Here is a 15,939-nt window from a genome sequence, read left to right on the forward strand (position 1 = left end):
TGTAGGTTTTATTCAACGAGGGAAGTAAAATATTTGCAAGACCAGTTTTATCATTTGTATTACACGTACTGTTTCAAGTCTTGACTCTGAACTATTTCAGCAGGCCTACTGTCCAAGTTAATAGGTTATCGGTCTTTAAGGCCTTGGGTGAATACAATTGTTTTTATTCATGTGCTATGGTCAAATAAAACTCAATTAAATATGTATAACCTTTACAATAATTGCCACATTCTGGCATCTGCCTACTATCCACAAATATGCATTGCTCCTTAATAAGACCTAGAGTGTAAGAGATCATGCATGAGTGCATTCAATCTTCAGATGGACATCAACACAATCATTTAATCCAATTTTCAGCTGAAAACCAACAAATTGATTTGTTTATTATTTGTGTTGTTTTGACCAGCTCAATACGTTAATGTGTTTGTATTGCTGTGTTTGTTCCCTCCCAATGAGAATTGCAGAGCATAGCTGAAGTGACTGTGTCACCTTGGGATGACTTTGTTGCCAACACAATAGTCACGGAGTGCCACAGAGGGATGGGCACTTGACCTTGAGAAACCAGCGACAATCCAACACTTTAATGTCTATTTCACACACCATTTCCTTCCAATGGATTTAAAACCCTGAACGACCATCACAACAGTTGTTACGATCAACATTTTGACATCCATAATGTCCAGCGGTCGGGATGGTCAAAAACTGGCTCTGTAGTTAGACCAAAAAAAGCTTAAATGTGTGTGTGAGTGTGTGAGAGAGTGAGAGAAGAAAAGTGAGGTCGTCTCATTGCTACGGTAACAGCTGTGATGACAGACGCTATGAGGAACAGGCATATCATTGAGTTTCTACAGTATGATGTCACCGTTTTGGCGCGAGGCGAGCAGATGGGCTGGGCCAGGTACAGAACCTGGCATTAATAAACACATGCAAATAAACCAAATTACGCTTTTCCAACACACACACACACACCCACACACACACACACACACACACACACACACACACACACACACACACACTCACAATGCTATCAAAACGCTCTGTCGCTCATGCATAAACACCTTTTCTCTTCATTTGACAGACTGCTCCACCCGCTAGTTTAAAATGCAACACATTTCTCCTAATATGCCCAAAGAGCATGCAGCCCTAATCTAATTAGAGTGTCAGTCAGCAGAGTGTTCACCTAAAAGAGAAATTAGGAAAGCACAACATCTACAAACAGGAGAAATATCACTGCAAGTATGAAGCATATCTTCTTCTTCTTCTCCCACTCCCACTCCCCCCTCCCCCACTCCACCTCTTTTTTTTGATTTTTTTGTAATGCTTTCACAGTTGCCCCTGCTGAGATTCATTACCTGGCCTAATTATAAAAGGCAAATGAAATCAGCTCCAAACCATTATTAATGGAGGCGCACCATTAGAATTATTTTGCAGTATTTGCCACAATATGATATATTCCAACTGTTTTCATGCCTGATTAAAAACGCGTAGAGATAACAGTAGAGGTATATGAATAAGATGGGGGTTGCAGAGGATAATGGAGGGTATGAGACAGGAAGAGAGAAAGGAACTAGAAAAGAAAAACAGAGGCAGACAGGAGTTTTGATGTGGTGGTTGGATTAAAGCGCTGGTTTTTCCACTTGAGGCGGTATTGATGCCATATTGGATGCAGCTGCTTATGAACAGGTGTGCTGTGTGTGGTCACTGTGACCCCCGCTCCACTTCCTGCACGGCTACACATCCGATCGAGGTTCATCTGAGCCGGTCAGGGAGAGGCAGGTGTCACCCCTCCTCAGGCCTAAGATGAAGGGACAGCCGCACTGCAGCTCCATCCCTCAGAGCATCAGCGAGGGAAGGAGGGGGCGCCGCCCAGCCACCCCAAGACTACAGCTCTAGAGTGTAAGCAACCATGAATAAAAATGGACTTTGCAGGGAAGTAGGGCTCATAATCATTCGTTTTAAATCAGTTAAAGCCTTTTCTCAAATATCCCCCAGGAGGCCCAGTGTTAAAAATCCATTTGTGGGAATTGTACCATGACAGCGAGCTCGTCTCCCTGGAGACAGAGGATATGACACTAGGGACTGTGCATGTGTATCTGTCAGGTGAGGCTATCAATAAGTGTGTATGTGTGCATTTGCATCAGTATGCATGCATGTTCGTGGGGCATTTGAGTGTTTGCAAATGTGAGAGTCAGTGGAGCACGCAGGCTCAAACACACAGTGATACTACTTCTCTTTTTTTTTTATTCAAGAGCAGCTCTCTTGTGTTTTAAAGGTCAGCAGCAAGATAATGCCATGTTCAACTTGCTGTAGCCTGTAAAACTAAACAGAGAGTCTCTAAGATAATACTGAAGACAACCCTAAAAGTAAACATAGCGTGCGTATAAATGTAGGACTGTGTTTCGGTGTGTTATTGTTTTTCACTCTTGTTTAAATGCAGGTTTTATAACCACATTGTCTCTGTGATGCTGTTTACATTGTCATAAAATATCAACAAGTGCAAATAGAAGGAAATAGCTCAATTGAGAGGAAATTGAAAAACAGATGAAAGGAAGTAAAAACCAGTTTGCCTGGAAAGGAAAGGGAGAAAAATAAATTGGTCTCCGAGAAGGAGGGAGAGGAGCAGTTGTCCTACTTTACCGTCACACCATCTTGCCATTCGTGATCCTTCTGAAGCTGCTCGGCCTCCCTGGTCAGTTTCTAAAGAAACACAAATAAAGGAGCAGTGTTAGTATCAGAAGTCAGTAGGACATCAATGCGTGTTTTGTAAGAGAAAGAGAAACAGATAAACAAAAGCTATACAGCTGGATAATTCATAGGATTTATGAACAACAAACCCAACAGCAGTGTTCTTTAAAGTACCAGTTCAAGCAGAGTATAGCACCACAAGGAGTGTTCCAAAATTGCTTGTGCACTGCCACTAGGTGAACAATCTCAACACAAAGGTAAAATGGTTTTAGCTGCGAATTGTATTTTAAAATGGTGTCTGGCCTGGAGGTTCTTCAAAGGTAGCATTGGTATCTCTAAGAAAATGTGGGAATGTAACACTTGAAACACCTGGGAATCAAAGCCCATGAACTGAAAGTGTTTTTATTTATTTCTGGGAGGATAATATGTGTATTTGTCGGACTAACAGGGGTAGGAGACACAATGTAAAAACAATATTTTACAATCAGTCCAAATCTATTTTGATATTTGCAGGTCAGTTTTTTAACCTGTGTGAATTTTTGCCTGGTTTGCTCCCTAACAAGCCATCAGGACTTTTGTTACTGCTTGTAGATAAGAGGCAGACATTCGCCAGAAGGTCTGGTTTGCTGTGACTCATACAGTATGTAGTTCAAGGTTCTGATTGACTATTTTCCAACTCGAGCACCTTCACATCCTGACTTGTATGGAATATTTATCGCATAAACTGATAAATATGCCTAAACATGTCCCAGTTTTAAAGTTCTAGCTCTTGTGCACTGTTCACTTCTACAGATCCTTAGTATGATACCCACATTTCCTTTTTGTAAATACTGTATGCACCAAAGTTCTCCACCTACAGAAAACAAACACAATACTTGCTGTGACTTTGTAAAAACATAAAATGATGTTCTTGAGTTGGCTATTTCATCACAGGAAGAGATATTCAATTTAAGGTACATTGATATTTTGTGTTTATGAACGATAAGAAATGTAATATTCTCATCTCAGACCTGTATCAAACACCACCTCTACCAACTAAGGTTGTCTTGAAAATGTGCTTTAGTAGTCTAACATCATTAACCATGGTGTAGCTTAGGCTTATCTCTGAAGAAGCTTACTCTATAGGCTTCTCATATAGAAAGTCATTCAAGTGGCAAATATGATGAGTCTCACTCCCTCCCTCTCGCTCTTCAGTATCTAGGTTTCTCCAGGCCTCTAGGGGGCGATCTTATTCCTGTCCCAGAATATTGTGATCAGCCGTAAAGTCCCAGGGCTCTGAAATTACTAACCCTATTTAGACCCCTGCTACAGTACGAGCTCATTCATTTGTGGAGCCACAGTGAAGGAGCCAGTCCCGTACCAAGGGAGGCTTTCTATCTACCAAAAACACACAAGATATAAACTCTCATTATAGTAAAAGCTGTCCTATTTCTATTAAGAGGCCCCACCCACCTCATCTCAGCCGGCCCTCCCACTCACAGACACACAGAACATCATTCTGACTCCCCTCTGAACACACACACCAGGCACAGAATACAGAATCTCAGCCTCTTGCGGTTTAGGCAGTCAGTGGAAAATAATGTTTATTGTTAATTAAATTAAAATATATTATATATATTATGATATCACTAAGCTTATTTGTGAAAATCTAGATCATATTGAGTGTTATGTGTCTTTATACTTTTGAATTGTGCTTTTAATCACCTGAACATGAACATAAATAACAAAGATAACATTTCATTCATTTCCCAATGAAACAATAGGCGACTGAAACAATGAAATGAGGATTTCATTAGCCCATTGAAATGATTACCAAAGAGTCCATTAGAAAGGACAGCAATGATGTGGCTTTTTGAAAGAGAGGGTCAGTCTTCAGTAGCAAGGGCGGCACGGAAATCTCTCGGTGAAAGTGTCCACAATAAAAAAAGAAATTCAATTCGGGATAAACACTGAGCAGCAGAACAATAATCTCACTGCATTTCCAAATCGGAGATTAGCCTGAAAATGAAAGCCATATGATTTGACTCCTTGTCACAACAGTTGCATTAATGTTTTCTTTATTAATATGAAAATAATTTGCTATTGTTTGCAGTGTTTTATAACTTAACTCTCTGTCATGATCTTTGTTCTGGCAAACCCTTTCATCCCCTTTGCTCAGTCTTTTTTTTTTTTTTAATCTTTCAGTAAGAATCTCTACTTTGTCCCTTTAGAAAATCCATTTCTCTCCCCCTGAGTAGCCCACGCAGCTTTTTTTCAGTTCTCCAGCTGCCTCTCCCTTGGAATTTGTCCTCCCTCTCCCCCTCTTCCATTTCTCTAGGACGCTATCTCATCCCTAGCAGCTTAATGCAGTCCCCCCTGCTCCAAAACAGCCATGTGTCTTCATGTGTCTTTCCTTCCTCTGTGTTGGCCCAGATGGATGGGCAACACAAACAGCCAATGAATCAGAGTGAGAGATGTGGGAAGGAGGGGGGCAGGGATATATCATCTATGCTGGTGGCTGGAGCCCAAGCAGCTTAGAGCACTGGATGAGCATAGTGAGATCAGCACAGTACAGCACAGATAAGCTCAGTACAGGCCCACACAACACAGCAAATAACACTACAGCACACGGGCACAAAGACACCACAAGAGTTGACAACATGCGCACAACCCTCTTATGTTATTGCCATTGTAACCTTGACAAGAAATGCATCACATGCATGACCATTTGTCATCAAGCCTTGAGGCAAGGTCAAGTACCATAAACACAACTCTGTAATGGATAGTGGCATGTGAAGTGACTCCACAAGCCTTAAACAACACACAATGGATTGCCGTGTATGCAAACATCGTACATAATGGTGCAGGTGATGGTGTGATTGAACAAACAGTCAAACTGCAGGCTGAGCCGCTCTGTGATGTCTCTAAAAGCTGTGCTCTTCGACTGTGAACTCACTGAACAAGGAAAAAGTAAAACAAATGAAAAGGTTCAGCATGCAGCGATTAGGATCTTTAATATTCATAACTGTTCTGTTTGCTCTGTCCAATAAGGAGTCCTTTAATCATTTGAAGTCATGTTATTTCAAGGGGAATGACTGCACACCAGGGACGGACAGCGTCATGCTGTGGCGAGTACCGACTCTTCACCGGGCCTCCTGTGTGATTGCTGCAGCCTGTAAGGCCCTTCCACTGAGCACTACCTTAAAGGGCACTCGACACACAACACTGTTGTCTGTGTGATCCGGAGAGACTCTCCAAAACAGCCCTACAATGTGTGTGTTTGAGTGGGAGGGCACTTGAGAAAACACGACACGCTCTGTACATGTGATTGCCGCTTTGAATCAAAGTACTCAACATGTTCCAGATGACCCCCTCAGCTCGGCTTCTGGTAACGCTCAAGTCACCTTGGGGACCAAAAGACTGTGAAATGACTCTGCTAAGGTCACTTAACCTCCTCAGAGAAACTAACGCAGCGAGGGAAGACCCTTAGTACATTTTACAATGATTGGCTGCTGTGGACAGTGACAATCATAATGGTAAGCCACTAAGCTCTCTGAAAAAAGATGTCTAAATATAGAACAGCTTTCTTAATGGTCCTTCCCACATTGTTGAATTAAAAATCCAGACGCAGCATCACCACAAGCTACATCTTCAATGTATCTACTGACGCATGAAGTATCAGGAGGAAGCATCAGCAATGTTATGCAAACCTAAAGACATTGAAAGACATGATACTCTGGGAAGGTTTGCTTTTATGGTAAGGGACGCAATGATTAGTCCACTCCCCGTAGTGATTTATTTTTATGATAATCAGAAATCAATCAATTAAGTCATTTTGTAGAAATATAGAAAGAAAAACGATAAGCTATCTTTCTTTTCTGTTTTATATTATACAAAATACCCTTGTGGTTTTGACTGACGATAAGACTTGACTTTGAGAAACAGAGACATTTCTTTTTGACATTATTTTCATTTAAACGGTTAAATCGATTAATTAAAAAAAAGAAAATTGCAGATTGCAGCCCAATTATGAAGACATAAGTCATAATCATCACACGCATTGCAAGGAAAATGAAAAAAATAAGGGAAATCTACTGTTTTTCATGACTGCTTACAAATGTAAGGTAAATCAAAATGTCACTTCTTCTGTGTCACGGCCTTGTGAGCTGCTCAGTGTGATGTTGTAGTGCAGAGCGGTGCAGTGTCATGCAGCGGCTGGTCCATTAGGGGGCAGCAGACAGAGCCAGCCACTGAGCCCAGCAGCAGCAGCAGCAGCAGCCAGTGGAGCCTGTCAGAGTGAGAGCAGTCTGCTTTAAGCTCTTCATTCTGTCTTCTCCACTCGGCCGGGATTAAGGCCAATCATAGAAATCACTGAGTCAGAACCGTCCCACAATAACAGATGGAGGGACTTTCCACTCCAGAATTTTAAAACATCACAGACAAACTCACTTTCACTTCGCCTCGCACCCTTGCCGCTGCGCCCGCCGTCCTCCATCACCACCACCTTCCTTTCTCTCGCCCTCCTTTTATCTCTCCTCTACGCTCGGCTGTTTTATCATCCCATCACATGCTGTACTCCATTTCTCTCCATCTGTCTCAGTTTACTGCCCTCAAACTTTCTCCCTGCTCTGATGCCATATTAAATTCCAACAACACAGTCACAAAACAACTTCAAAACTGTTTAATTTACTTCACATGCACAGAGCGTGTCAGTGGTGGACGGTGAAATGGACAGAGGCGTGAAAAGCTATAACATGTTTTTTATTCCTTGCATTAATACACTTCCATTTAATTTGAGAAAAAACTTCTCATTTCAAGCTCCAATAACAAACTACTGTGATAAAAAATATTAGACTCTGCTCTTCAGAGTGGCCAAAGTCGATAATGATGAGAAATAATGACCCTTAATTCCAGGTCCCTGGTTGGTTTGAGGCTGTCAGCTGGGTATTGTAGTCCTTATTAGCTAACTCTGACAGAGGATGTGCATGGATGGGTGGGAGACCCTGTCTTTGTTCTGTGATCCAAAGCACCCCGTGGCAGGCCCGCTTGTAGGCTGTGTGTGTCATGCTATTGTAGCATGTGCCGAGATAATCCCTGCCTTTGTTTCCCCCCCACCCCGATAATCTTCCCCCTCCACAACGGAAATGTTAGCACTTCCTTTTTGCCCTCGTCGCAGCGCATTCCCAACTTTCCTGTTTCCACGGAGACCGGATCTGGAAGACGTGAGCTGTCACCTACCCGCGGCAGCAGCAACTCACCAGCTTTTCAAAAATCAAACACCAGCTTTCTGCACTTCCCACAGGCCCCCAGAAGCACCATGTTTCCACAGTAGATTGCCAGCATTGTGCTGTAGCGTCTGTGTGTAGTTCAATGTGACAAGAAAAGCAGCTGTCTTTACTTTAGAACAATACAGTATCTCCTTGCAGCGGCTAAACTCCCTCATTATGTTCCTTCAGAGCTACAATGAAAATAATCGACCTTGATCATAAGCTCTTGTGTACTAATCAGTCTACTTCTAACTTTATAAGATGGATATAATCAAAATGCGATTATGATAGAACCAATGTCACGGGAGCAAATGAGCTAATTTAATATATTACTGACTGTTGGGAGTATCTCCATAAAAACAATATTAATTAACTTCTAATTGGGGCACTTTTTGTTTCATTTGAGATTCAAAATAATATGCATTTCGCTCATTAAACCACAGAGCCTTTGAAGCTAAGTGGCAGACTCATCATAGCACAAAACGAGGCCAAAACCATTGTACTGCACATTATCATTCACTGGAGCAACTACCATTGTAGATTCAATTAAACCCCCTATGGGATGAATGCTACAAACTGCCTTTAACACATCATTTACATGTACACAACAGGTCACGCTCATAGACTGTATAATAAGTCACGCTGCACGCCTAAGTAAAAGGTCAAACAAGGTCACTGTGGGAGAATTGCAGTGAGGCAACACCACACAGATCTGCAGCCCTGACTGCTCGCAGGTCGCAAAGTGTCCTACATGCAGGGGCCAGCAGGGGGCTCAGCATTGTGTCGATGGGTCCAGGATCAGTTTGGAGACATGTGGGTGTCTGGTTGATTGGGCTCACTGTCCAGTGTTTGACAGATAGTCACAGCCCAAACCGCTGCCTGGCCTCTCCTGCTGTTACTGGCATCAGTCAGACAACAGAGAGAGCGAGAGCGAGTGAGGAAGGGTGCCATTTACAAAATAAAACACGATTCAGGCGTCTTGTTTCTCGAGCAGCCCATAAGGCAACGACCTTGCAGGTGACTGAGAAGGAGAACATTGCATACCCATTGTCTGGAACTGGCTAAAAATAAATATGTCAAAAGAAGCCGAGCGACATTCCACTAGAAAGAAACGGAGCGCATGGCTGCTCTTTCAGTTGGTACATCTGTTAACAGTTGTATGCGATTGCTTGGATGACCTGCTTGTTTCGTCCGCCTCCTCAGCAGGCAGAGTGGGGAGGAGCAGAGCGAAACACCATCAAGACGCAGGGCAAACGTCTCCTTGATCAGAGGTGAGCGATATATACGCTGCGACAGAAACACAACAGGTCTGATGTGTGCAATCTGTTATTTGTGCCACGTCTTTAAAAAAATATATAGTTAAGCAAAACAAACATTATGTGAAAACAGACAAAAGCATATTGCATGAGTCGGGAAAACAATGGCTGCGACTGAAACTGCTCGGCATCATTGGTTGAAATAGGAACATGATTGTCACAGCATGAGTGTTGCATACACATATACGCATTAAAACAGACTTTCAATCACCACTGATCACATATTACAGCCACACAAACGCCACTGTACACACTTGCAATCAGCTCACAAGAGCCCTCACTAATCAACATGCAATAAATTATACACACATTGTTGTTCTCTGTGCCCTTTCCTTTGGCTGACTCAAACTGGCTCCTGAGTTGGTTGCAGTTGAGCCAAAATAAAAAAACTAAGTTTATATTCCTACTACTGTATTAAAAATACAAACAAAAGAGGGCCTGTGACTTTATCTGTGGTATCAGAAGTTGTCTGTGGTGGGTAAATAATGACCAGGCTGATTCGAGGATGGCCAGGGCAAAGAAAAGATATGTTGGGGAAAGCAGGTTTTTTTTCAACCAATATTATCTCAGTCCATGAGCTTACCAACATTCCTTTAACCTCTTTTTACCGCAGCACTGTGTGCAATTCAAGGGCAAACACTTTATTTTTGCTGTCCGTTTTTGCCCTTTACTTCAAATCATACCCACTTGCTTTAGATTGCTGATAAAATAATGAAAGGAGTTACACATATACTGTAGAGGGGATTATTATTCAACTAAAAGGTCACGATGTGTTACCAAAAATATATTTATGTAAGGTCTTTCAGATTTACCTTGTGCCCTCCCTTCCTCCTTTTCTGCTACAAAGAGAACGTGTATGGTATCTGACAAAAGCCTTGTCAAAGTGCCAGAGTCCAGTGACAGCATCTGGTGTTTGACAAAGGGTATCATTGACAGTGTGTGGCCAGGCAATTGTTTGGGATGTACACACATGAGTAAACACCTTCAGTAATATTCATCTTTACACACACACTTACACACACACTTACACACACACGCACGCAGACACCCATATAAAATATTCCAGCAGACATACTGTAAGAGAGCAAAAACATGCAGACACGGTCATCTCTCAAAGCAATTACAGCAGATTGAAACCAAATTAAATTTGAAGCCTAGAGCAACACCAGCGACTGAACGTGTATGACAGATATGACAGGGGAGGAAGAGGAGTGCTGCGGGCCCAATGGGTGGAGGGGATGGTGGGGAGAGCGGCAGGTGCGGGTCACAGAGGGAGAGAGAGCTACTCTGATAGGAGGACAAACACAGACAGAAGTAGGGCAGAGAACTGGTCCCACACTGAGAACATCAGGAGGAGACTGCCAGGGTCTGAAGGAGCATCCAGATCATTCTGCATGTTCCAGACTCATTTCATACCTTTAGGGCAGCTGCTGGTTTACATTCATCTCAGAACTAAATGAACATGGAGAGCCTTTAAACGTGCTTGATATAGGCAATCCATCACAGTGAATGTTTTGCCCCTTAATCATAATGCTCTGACGTCTACGAATGGAGAGCCGGCTGCTGAACAGCGACCATTTAAATGAAACAAATGACCAAATTCACACTATCTCTTTTCTTGACATCCATGTTTGTGTTGGAGCTCCTAAATGCCATACCTTTCAGGAGCTGTGGTAAAAAGAACATTTTAAAATAAAGGCACACATTGTGCAATAGGAACAATTAATACATGTCGAGTTCATTATGTTATAAAGTGAAAACAATTTCATGGCTGAAGATCAACCTAACCCATACAGTATGGCATACTTAGGGAAATTGTCAAGTGGTAAAAAAGTCATTTGCAGTGTGTATTTTACAAGACAAATATAATAAATAAATGAAAGCAACACTACGTCTGAAACAAATACATTTTTCATTAGTAGTCATCACACTACAAAATGATACCATAGGACTAGAAATATACTATAATCACTAGAGCATTTAGCAATCACAAACATGTGCTCGTTACTGGCATACTGATTAGCTCACTTTCCATTTCTCCAAGAGATATAATTTCTCCGTTTTCATTATTCTAGTCCAAGAAATGACAGGATTAGTTGTGGCAGCTTTTAAACATCTGATGTTATCTTCCTCTCCTGGGTGAACAATTAATCCCTCTCCCTTCCCTTCTTCTATCACCCTCTCTCTCCCCGTCCAGGCTTCATCTCGCCTCCATTTCGCTGTTCCTCTCTTCTTCTCTCCCCCCACCACGCTGTCTATCTCTCCCAGAGGAGATCTTCTTTTACTAGGGAGAAATGGAGCTAAAACCCCTGGCATTTAAATACCTACAGTGTACTGTGGAGCTATATGGCAGCACACGGTGATGTAATCACTGGTCTAACAGTATGTGCACAACTTTACAATTCAACGCCAGCATTTGAACTCTTCTGTATGATGTTCTCTAAATGCTATTCAGTCCTCCAGATCCACACATATTCATGTCTACATCTTGTGTTTGGAAATCCATCTAAAAATTCTATTTCATTAGCAAAAAAAAACAAAAAAACATTTGAAACAGATTTTAAATGCAGATCTGTCACTAGTTTATTATGTCTTCTGATTAACAAATGTAAGAGTTTGATTTCCCGTGAGGAGCAAAACTAGCTTGCTAGCAGGTTTAATATATTAATGCAAACAACATCTGGCTAACAATGTAAATGTTTGATCATCACTCTGCCGTGGCTCGTGATGCAGTCTATACTTCACGGTCAGCGAGAGACGATTCTCTGAATATTCAACACGGCGTGATACTCAGCATTCACAAGTGCTGCGAGTGTTGGTACCATGAAGCAGGATCTCCTTATAGAACTATCCACCTGAATAATATTTGTGAAATAAAATGAAAATGTGTATTAAGGTTAGGTAAATAAATAATCCAACCCATTTCAAATGACTGTATGAAAAATCGTAGCTCAATCCATCTTTTCCTTTTAAACTCATGATGCCGATTTGCTCCCTCCCAGCTCTGTCTAAGAAAATAATCCCACAGCTTTCTTTTCATGTCAGTCAGATGTGGATTGAGCATGCTCTATTTTCTGAGCTGATAATTCACTAGAGTGACTGGTAATACTATATGTGATGTTGTATTATATTAGTGAAATATCATCCAGAGTTCAAAGCCCATCCAGGAACCATCTGTACTTTGTATTACTATTCTGTGTGAGTGTTACAACCGCACATTGTATAAACATGATTGCTACATATTGAGAAGTGTTTTATTTAGGCCTCTTTTTTCAGTTTTATCAAGATTCAAGCAGGAAACTCTATTTCAGTGTCATCATCCAGATACTGTTCCTCCTTAACTTGGTTAGTGCACACCAAGGAAATCGGGACAGATCCTGTCAAAAGGTCTTCCATGCAAGGCTGCTTATTGTCCCTGTAACTATCCAGAAACACAACCCTGACACATGGGTATATTGATGACTTGCTTACAAGCTCAAATATGTAAATAGGACATGGGGTTGTTGAAGAGTGTTTGTATTTTTCGAGAGAGGCTATCTGTTCGCCCTGCTTTTAGCTTTATTAGGTACTTTATGTTTACACCTACCTAAGTGCACATTTCAAAATGTTGTCAAAAAAGAGGTTGTTAAAATCAAAATCCACTACTGTTGACAATAGAGGTTTCTCAATACTCAAATTTCCCCTCCTCGACTTCTCGGTCCTCCGGTAGTGACCCGGAAATGAATTTCAGCGCGCCATTTTGAAGGACATCTCATTTCTCGAAATGCACTTCGAGGACCGAGGATCGAGCATCGAAGAGGCTCTCAGGAGGAGCTCTAACCGAGGAGACACTGATGGTTCCTTTCCATTTCCGGGAACGGTGGAGGCGTTACGCACGGCCGGACTTATCTCAGCCAATGACAGCTCTGCATGCATCCCTTGGATATTATTTTAGTAACTGCTTGAACGGCAAGACGATGTTTACAGTGAGAACAGCTGTGAGGTCCGTGCAGAAAGCAGAGCAGTGTGTGTATAATATATATCACTCAGTATAACAGGCCTACTCTCTTTATTTGCTTTAGTTTAGTAGATATCTACAAACAAAGAGTCGGTATTTTTCTAAGACCATTTAGTGCTTCACATAATAAAATACACAATGGCTGTGGCCTGATTATGCTTTAGGAGCTGTAGGTGCGTGTGCGTGTGCGTGTGCGTGTGCGTGCGTGCGTGCGTGCGTGGTACAGTGCGTAGATGCGGCAGACAGACGGGTCTCAGTTGGTTTGGTGTCATATTTACTTTTAATACTTGTACAACTTTTGGCCCGTAATTTCAATTCCCCATTTCAGGGACCAGAGAGAGGGGGGGATATATCCAGTCTCTGATTGTGTTACGTTATTATGAGAGTGCTCTCATACTTTGATTCTGAAATTGTATATATTTATATAAATATATGTGTGTTTATATGTCCGCATCTGTAGCCTGTTATTGTCTCATTATACCGCACTGTCAATGAATTAAAAGTAAATATATATAAGTCATCATCAACACATCTGTCCATCAGACAGAGGGCTGCTGTGCCTCCTGTCATCATTAATGGACGTCTCTTTAAAATGACCGCTCAGAGGAGAGGAGTTCTCATTTCTCTAACCGCCTGCTGCTTCCACTCCTCTCTCCTCGGTTCCCCTCCTCAGTCCTCCGCTCGCATCTCCTGTGGGCGGCACCAAGTCTCGAGGATAGGAGTCGAGGAAAGGAGTCGAGGAGGGGAAATTTGAGTATTGAGAAACCTCTAGTATTTTTCTTTACTCATGCAATGTAACATGCCAATATTAAAAAATGTCCCTAATTCAAATTGATTCAGGAACCTTCTGTGACATATCATCCCCATCTCTTTCCCCATGTACGCTGATAAAATGCTAGATGATGCGTGAAGACAGAGGAGACAAATACATTCAATACATTGACTTTCATGCATTCTAAGGTGAGACACATTTGAAATACCACTTCATGCTTCTGTAACTATTTCCGCCAAGGAGGTAATGTTCTGCGTTTGGTTTGTTGTCAAAAAAATAGCTGGCCCCATTTTTCGTGAAACTTGCTAGAAAGGTGTAGCATTGGCTAAGAAAGAACCAGACTGTTCTGTTGATAAGAACTACCCTCGACTGTCTGTTAATGTCAGTTGATTTACTTATGTTATGGTTGTTAGAAATCTCCACTGTACGGTTTATCCTTGTGCTCGATTATTACCGAAAACATGAAGTGCCAAGGGTAACTGCACCTTCCCGTATACATTAAAGACGAATTGAGCTAGTATGTGCTGATCGTGAGAATAAAACAGAACTTGGGATAAATGAACGAGGCGACAAAATGTAGAGCCCAGGGGGTACAAGGCCGTTCCCAAGTCTAATCAGCCTAACAAGCTAGAAAACAGACACATTTAAGATGTCTTGGTCCCAAATGATCAACTTTAAAGTTTTACACAGAGTTAGAAGCACACACATATGGTCCTCACCACGAACAAAGATGCACAAAAGTCCTCCACATGCATCTATTTTTAAAGAACTCAGGCGTTCAGCATTGTTGAAGGGCAGAGAATGAGCTTACCTTATTTAAATCGTTCCACAAGGAACAAACTCATTTTCCAGAGAGCTTCAAATGCACAGCTGCCTGCTGTTGTGTTATTTTAGACAACCATTGGTCAAAGATTACACTGTACAGCTCATTCTGTCTGCGTACGAAGTCAATTTACAAGATGGCATTTTCAGTTTCTCATTACCTAAGTAGAACACACTGTGTGCCTTTTATCTCACCTATATATTGCTAAACATATCTCCCGTCAGGGAAATAACACGCTGCCAGAAAGACAGCAACACAATATAAAAGAACAATGTGGAATATATGAAATTACTGGAAAAAAAACCTTACTGTGGAGTAAGATAAAAGGAAGGAAATGCATTTGAATTTAAGAAGATGAGGAAAGCCAAAGTGTGACAGAGGGAGAGAGTGAAGGGGGGGTAGGCAGTGCTGAAGCAGTCTAACCTTGACAGAGAGCATCTTCTGACAAGCATCTGCCTCCTGTAATAATTTAGAAATAATCTCCATCCACAAAGGCCCAGCAGTCTGGCAGAGCAAATGCTCTGTGGCTGATCGATCACTCCGATTCAGCCAGCTGCCGGTCTCTGTGTACGCAGGACCAACATCGATCTCCGCCCCCCCCACCTCTCCATAGAGAGTAGGATAATAAAGTGAGGAAGAGGATGAAAAGGTGAGAGTAGAGATGGAGGTAGTAAAACTGAGAAAATAAAAAAGGGGTAGAGAAGCGTGACTCAAACGCAGAATTGGGAAGTAATAGTGCAAAGGAAAAAGAAAACTGTGAGTGCTACTGAAATTGAAAAAAAATACATTTGTAAAAAAAATAGTGGATGCATTTATCCACACTACAGTACAAACTAAAGTCAGGAAACTATTATGCTGCTTCCCCATAATGATCTGCTTTATGGCAAGCATCACACACGGCAACAGACTCTCCTTTGTTGAGAGTTTTTGGGGTGCAGTAGATGCCACCCAGCTACAGACTCAAGGAACACACTCCAGCACACACAGGCACATCCAATTACTTCTCAGCGTTGTGACAGCATTAACTGCCACTGTGCGTTTGGCCCCTAGCAATTAATTGACTTTTAAATAGTCTGCCATTAGTACCAATTTAAATG

At 41.8% G+C, this 15,939-nt stretch overlaps 1 protein-coding gene across 1 annotated transcript in view; it reads right to left on the reverse strand.

Annotated features, from left to right (window-relative positions):
* cacna2d2a (calcium channel, voltage-dependent, alpha 2/delta subunit 2a) overlaps positions 1 to 15,939 on the reverse strand; it is a 139,471-nt gene that overhangs the window by 70,378 nt on the left and 53,154 nt on the right. Inside the window, 1 exon segment of the mRNA XM_079682190.1 lies at positions 2,641 to 2,700. Coding sequence (XP_079538316.1) covers positions 2,641 to 2,700 — 60 coding nt within the window.

Source organism: Notothenia rossii (genome assembly GCF_949606895.1).
Source record: "Notothenia rossii genome assembly, chromosome: 5".
NCBI lineage: Eukaryota > Metazoa > Chordata > Actinopteri > Perciformes > Nototheniidae > Notothenia > Notothenia rossii.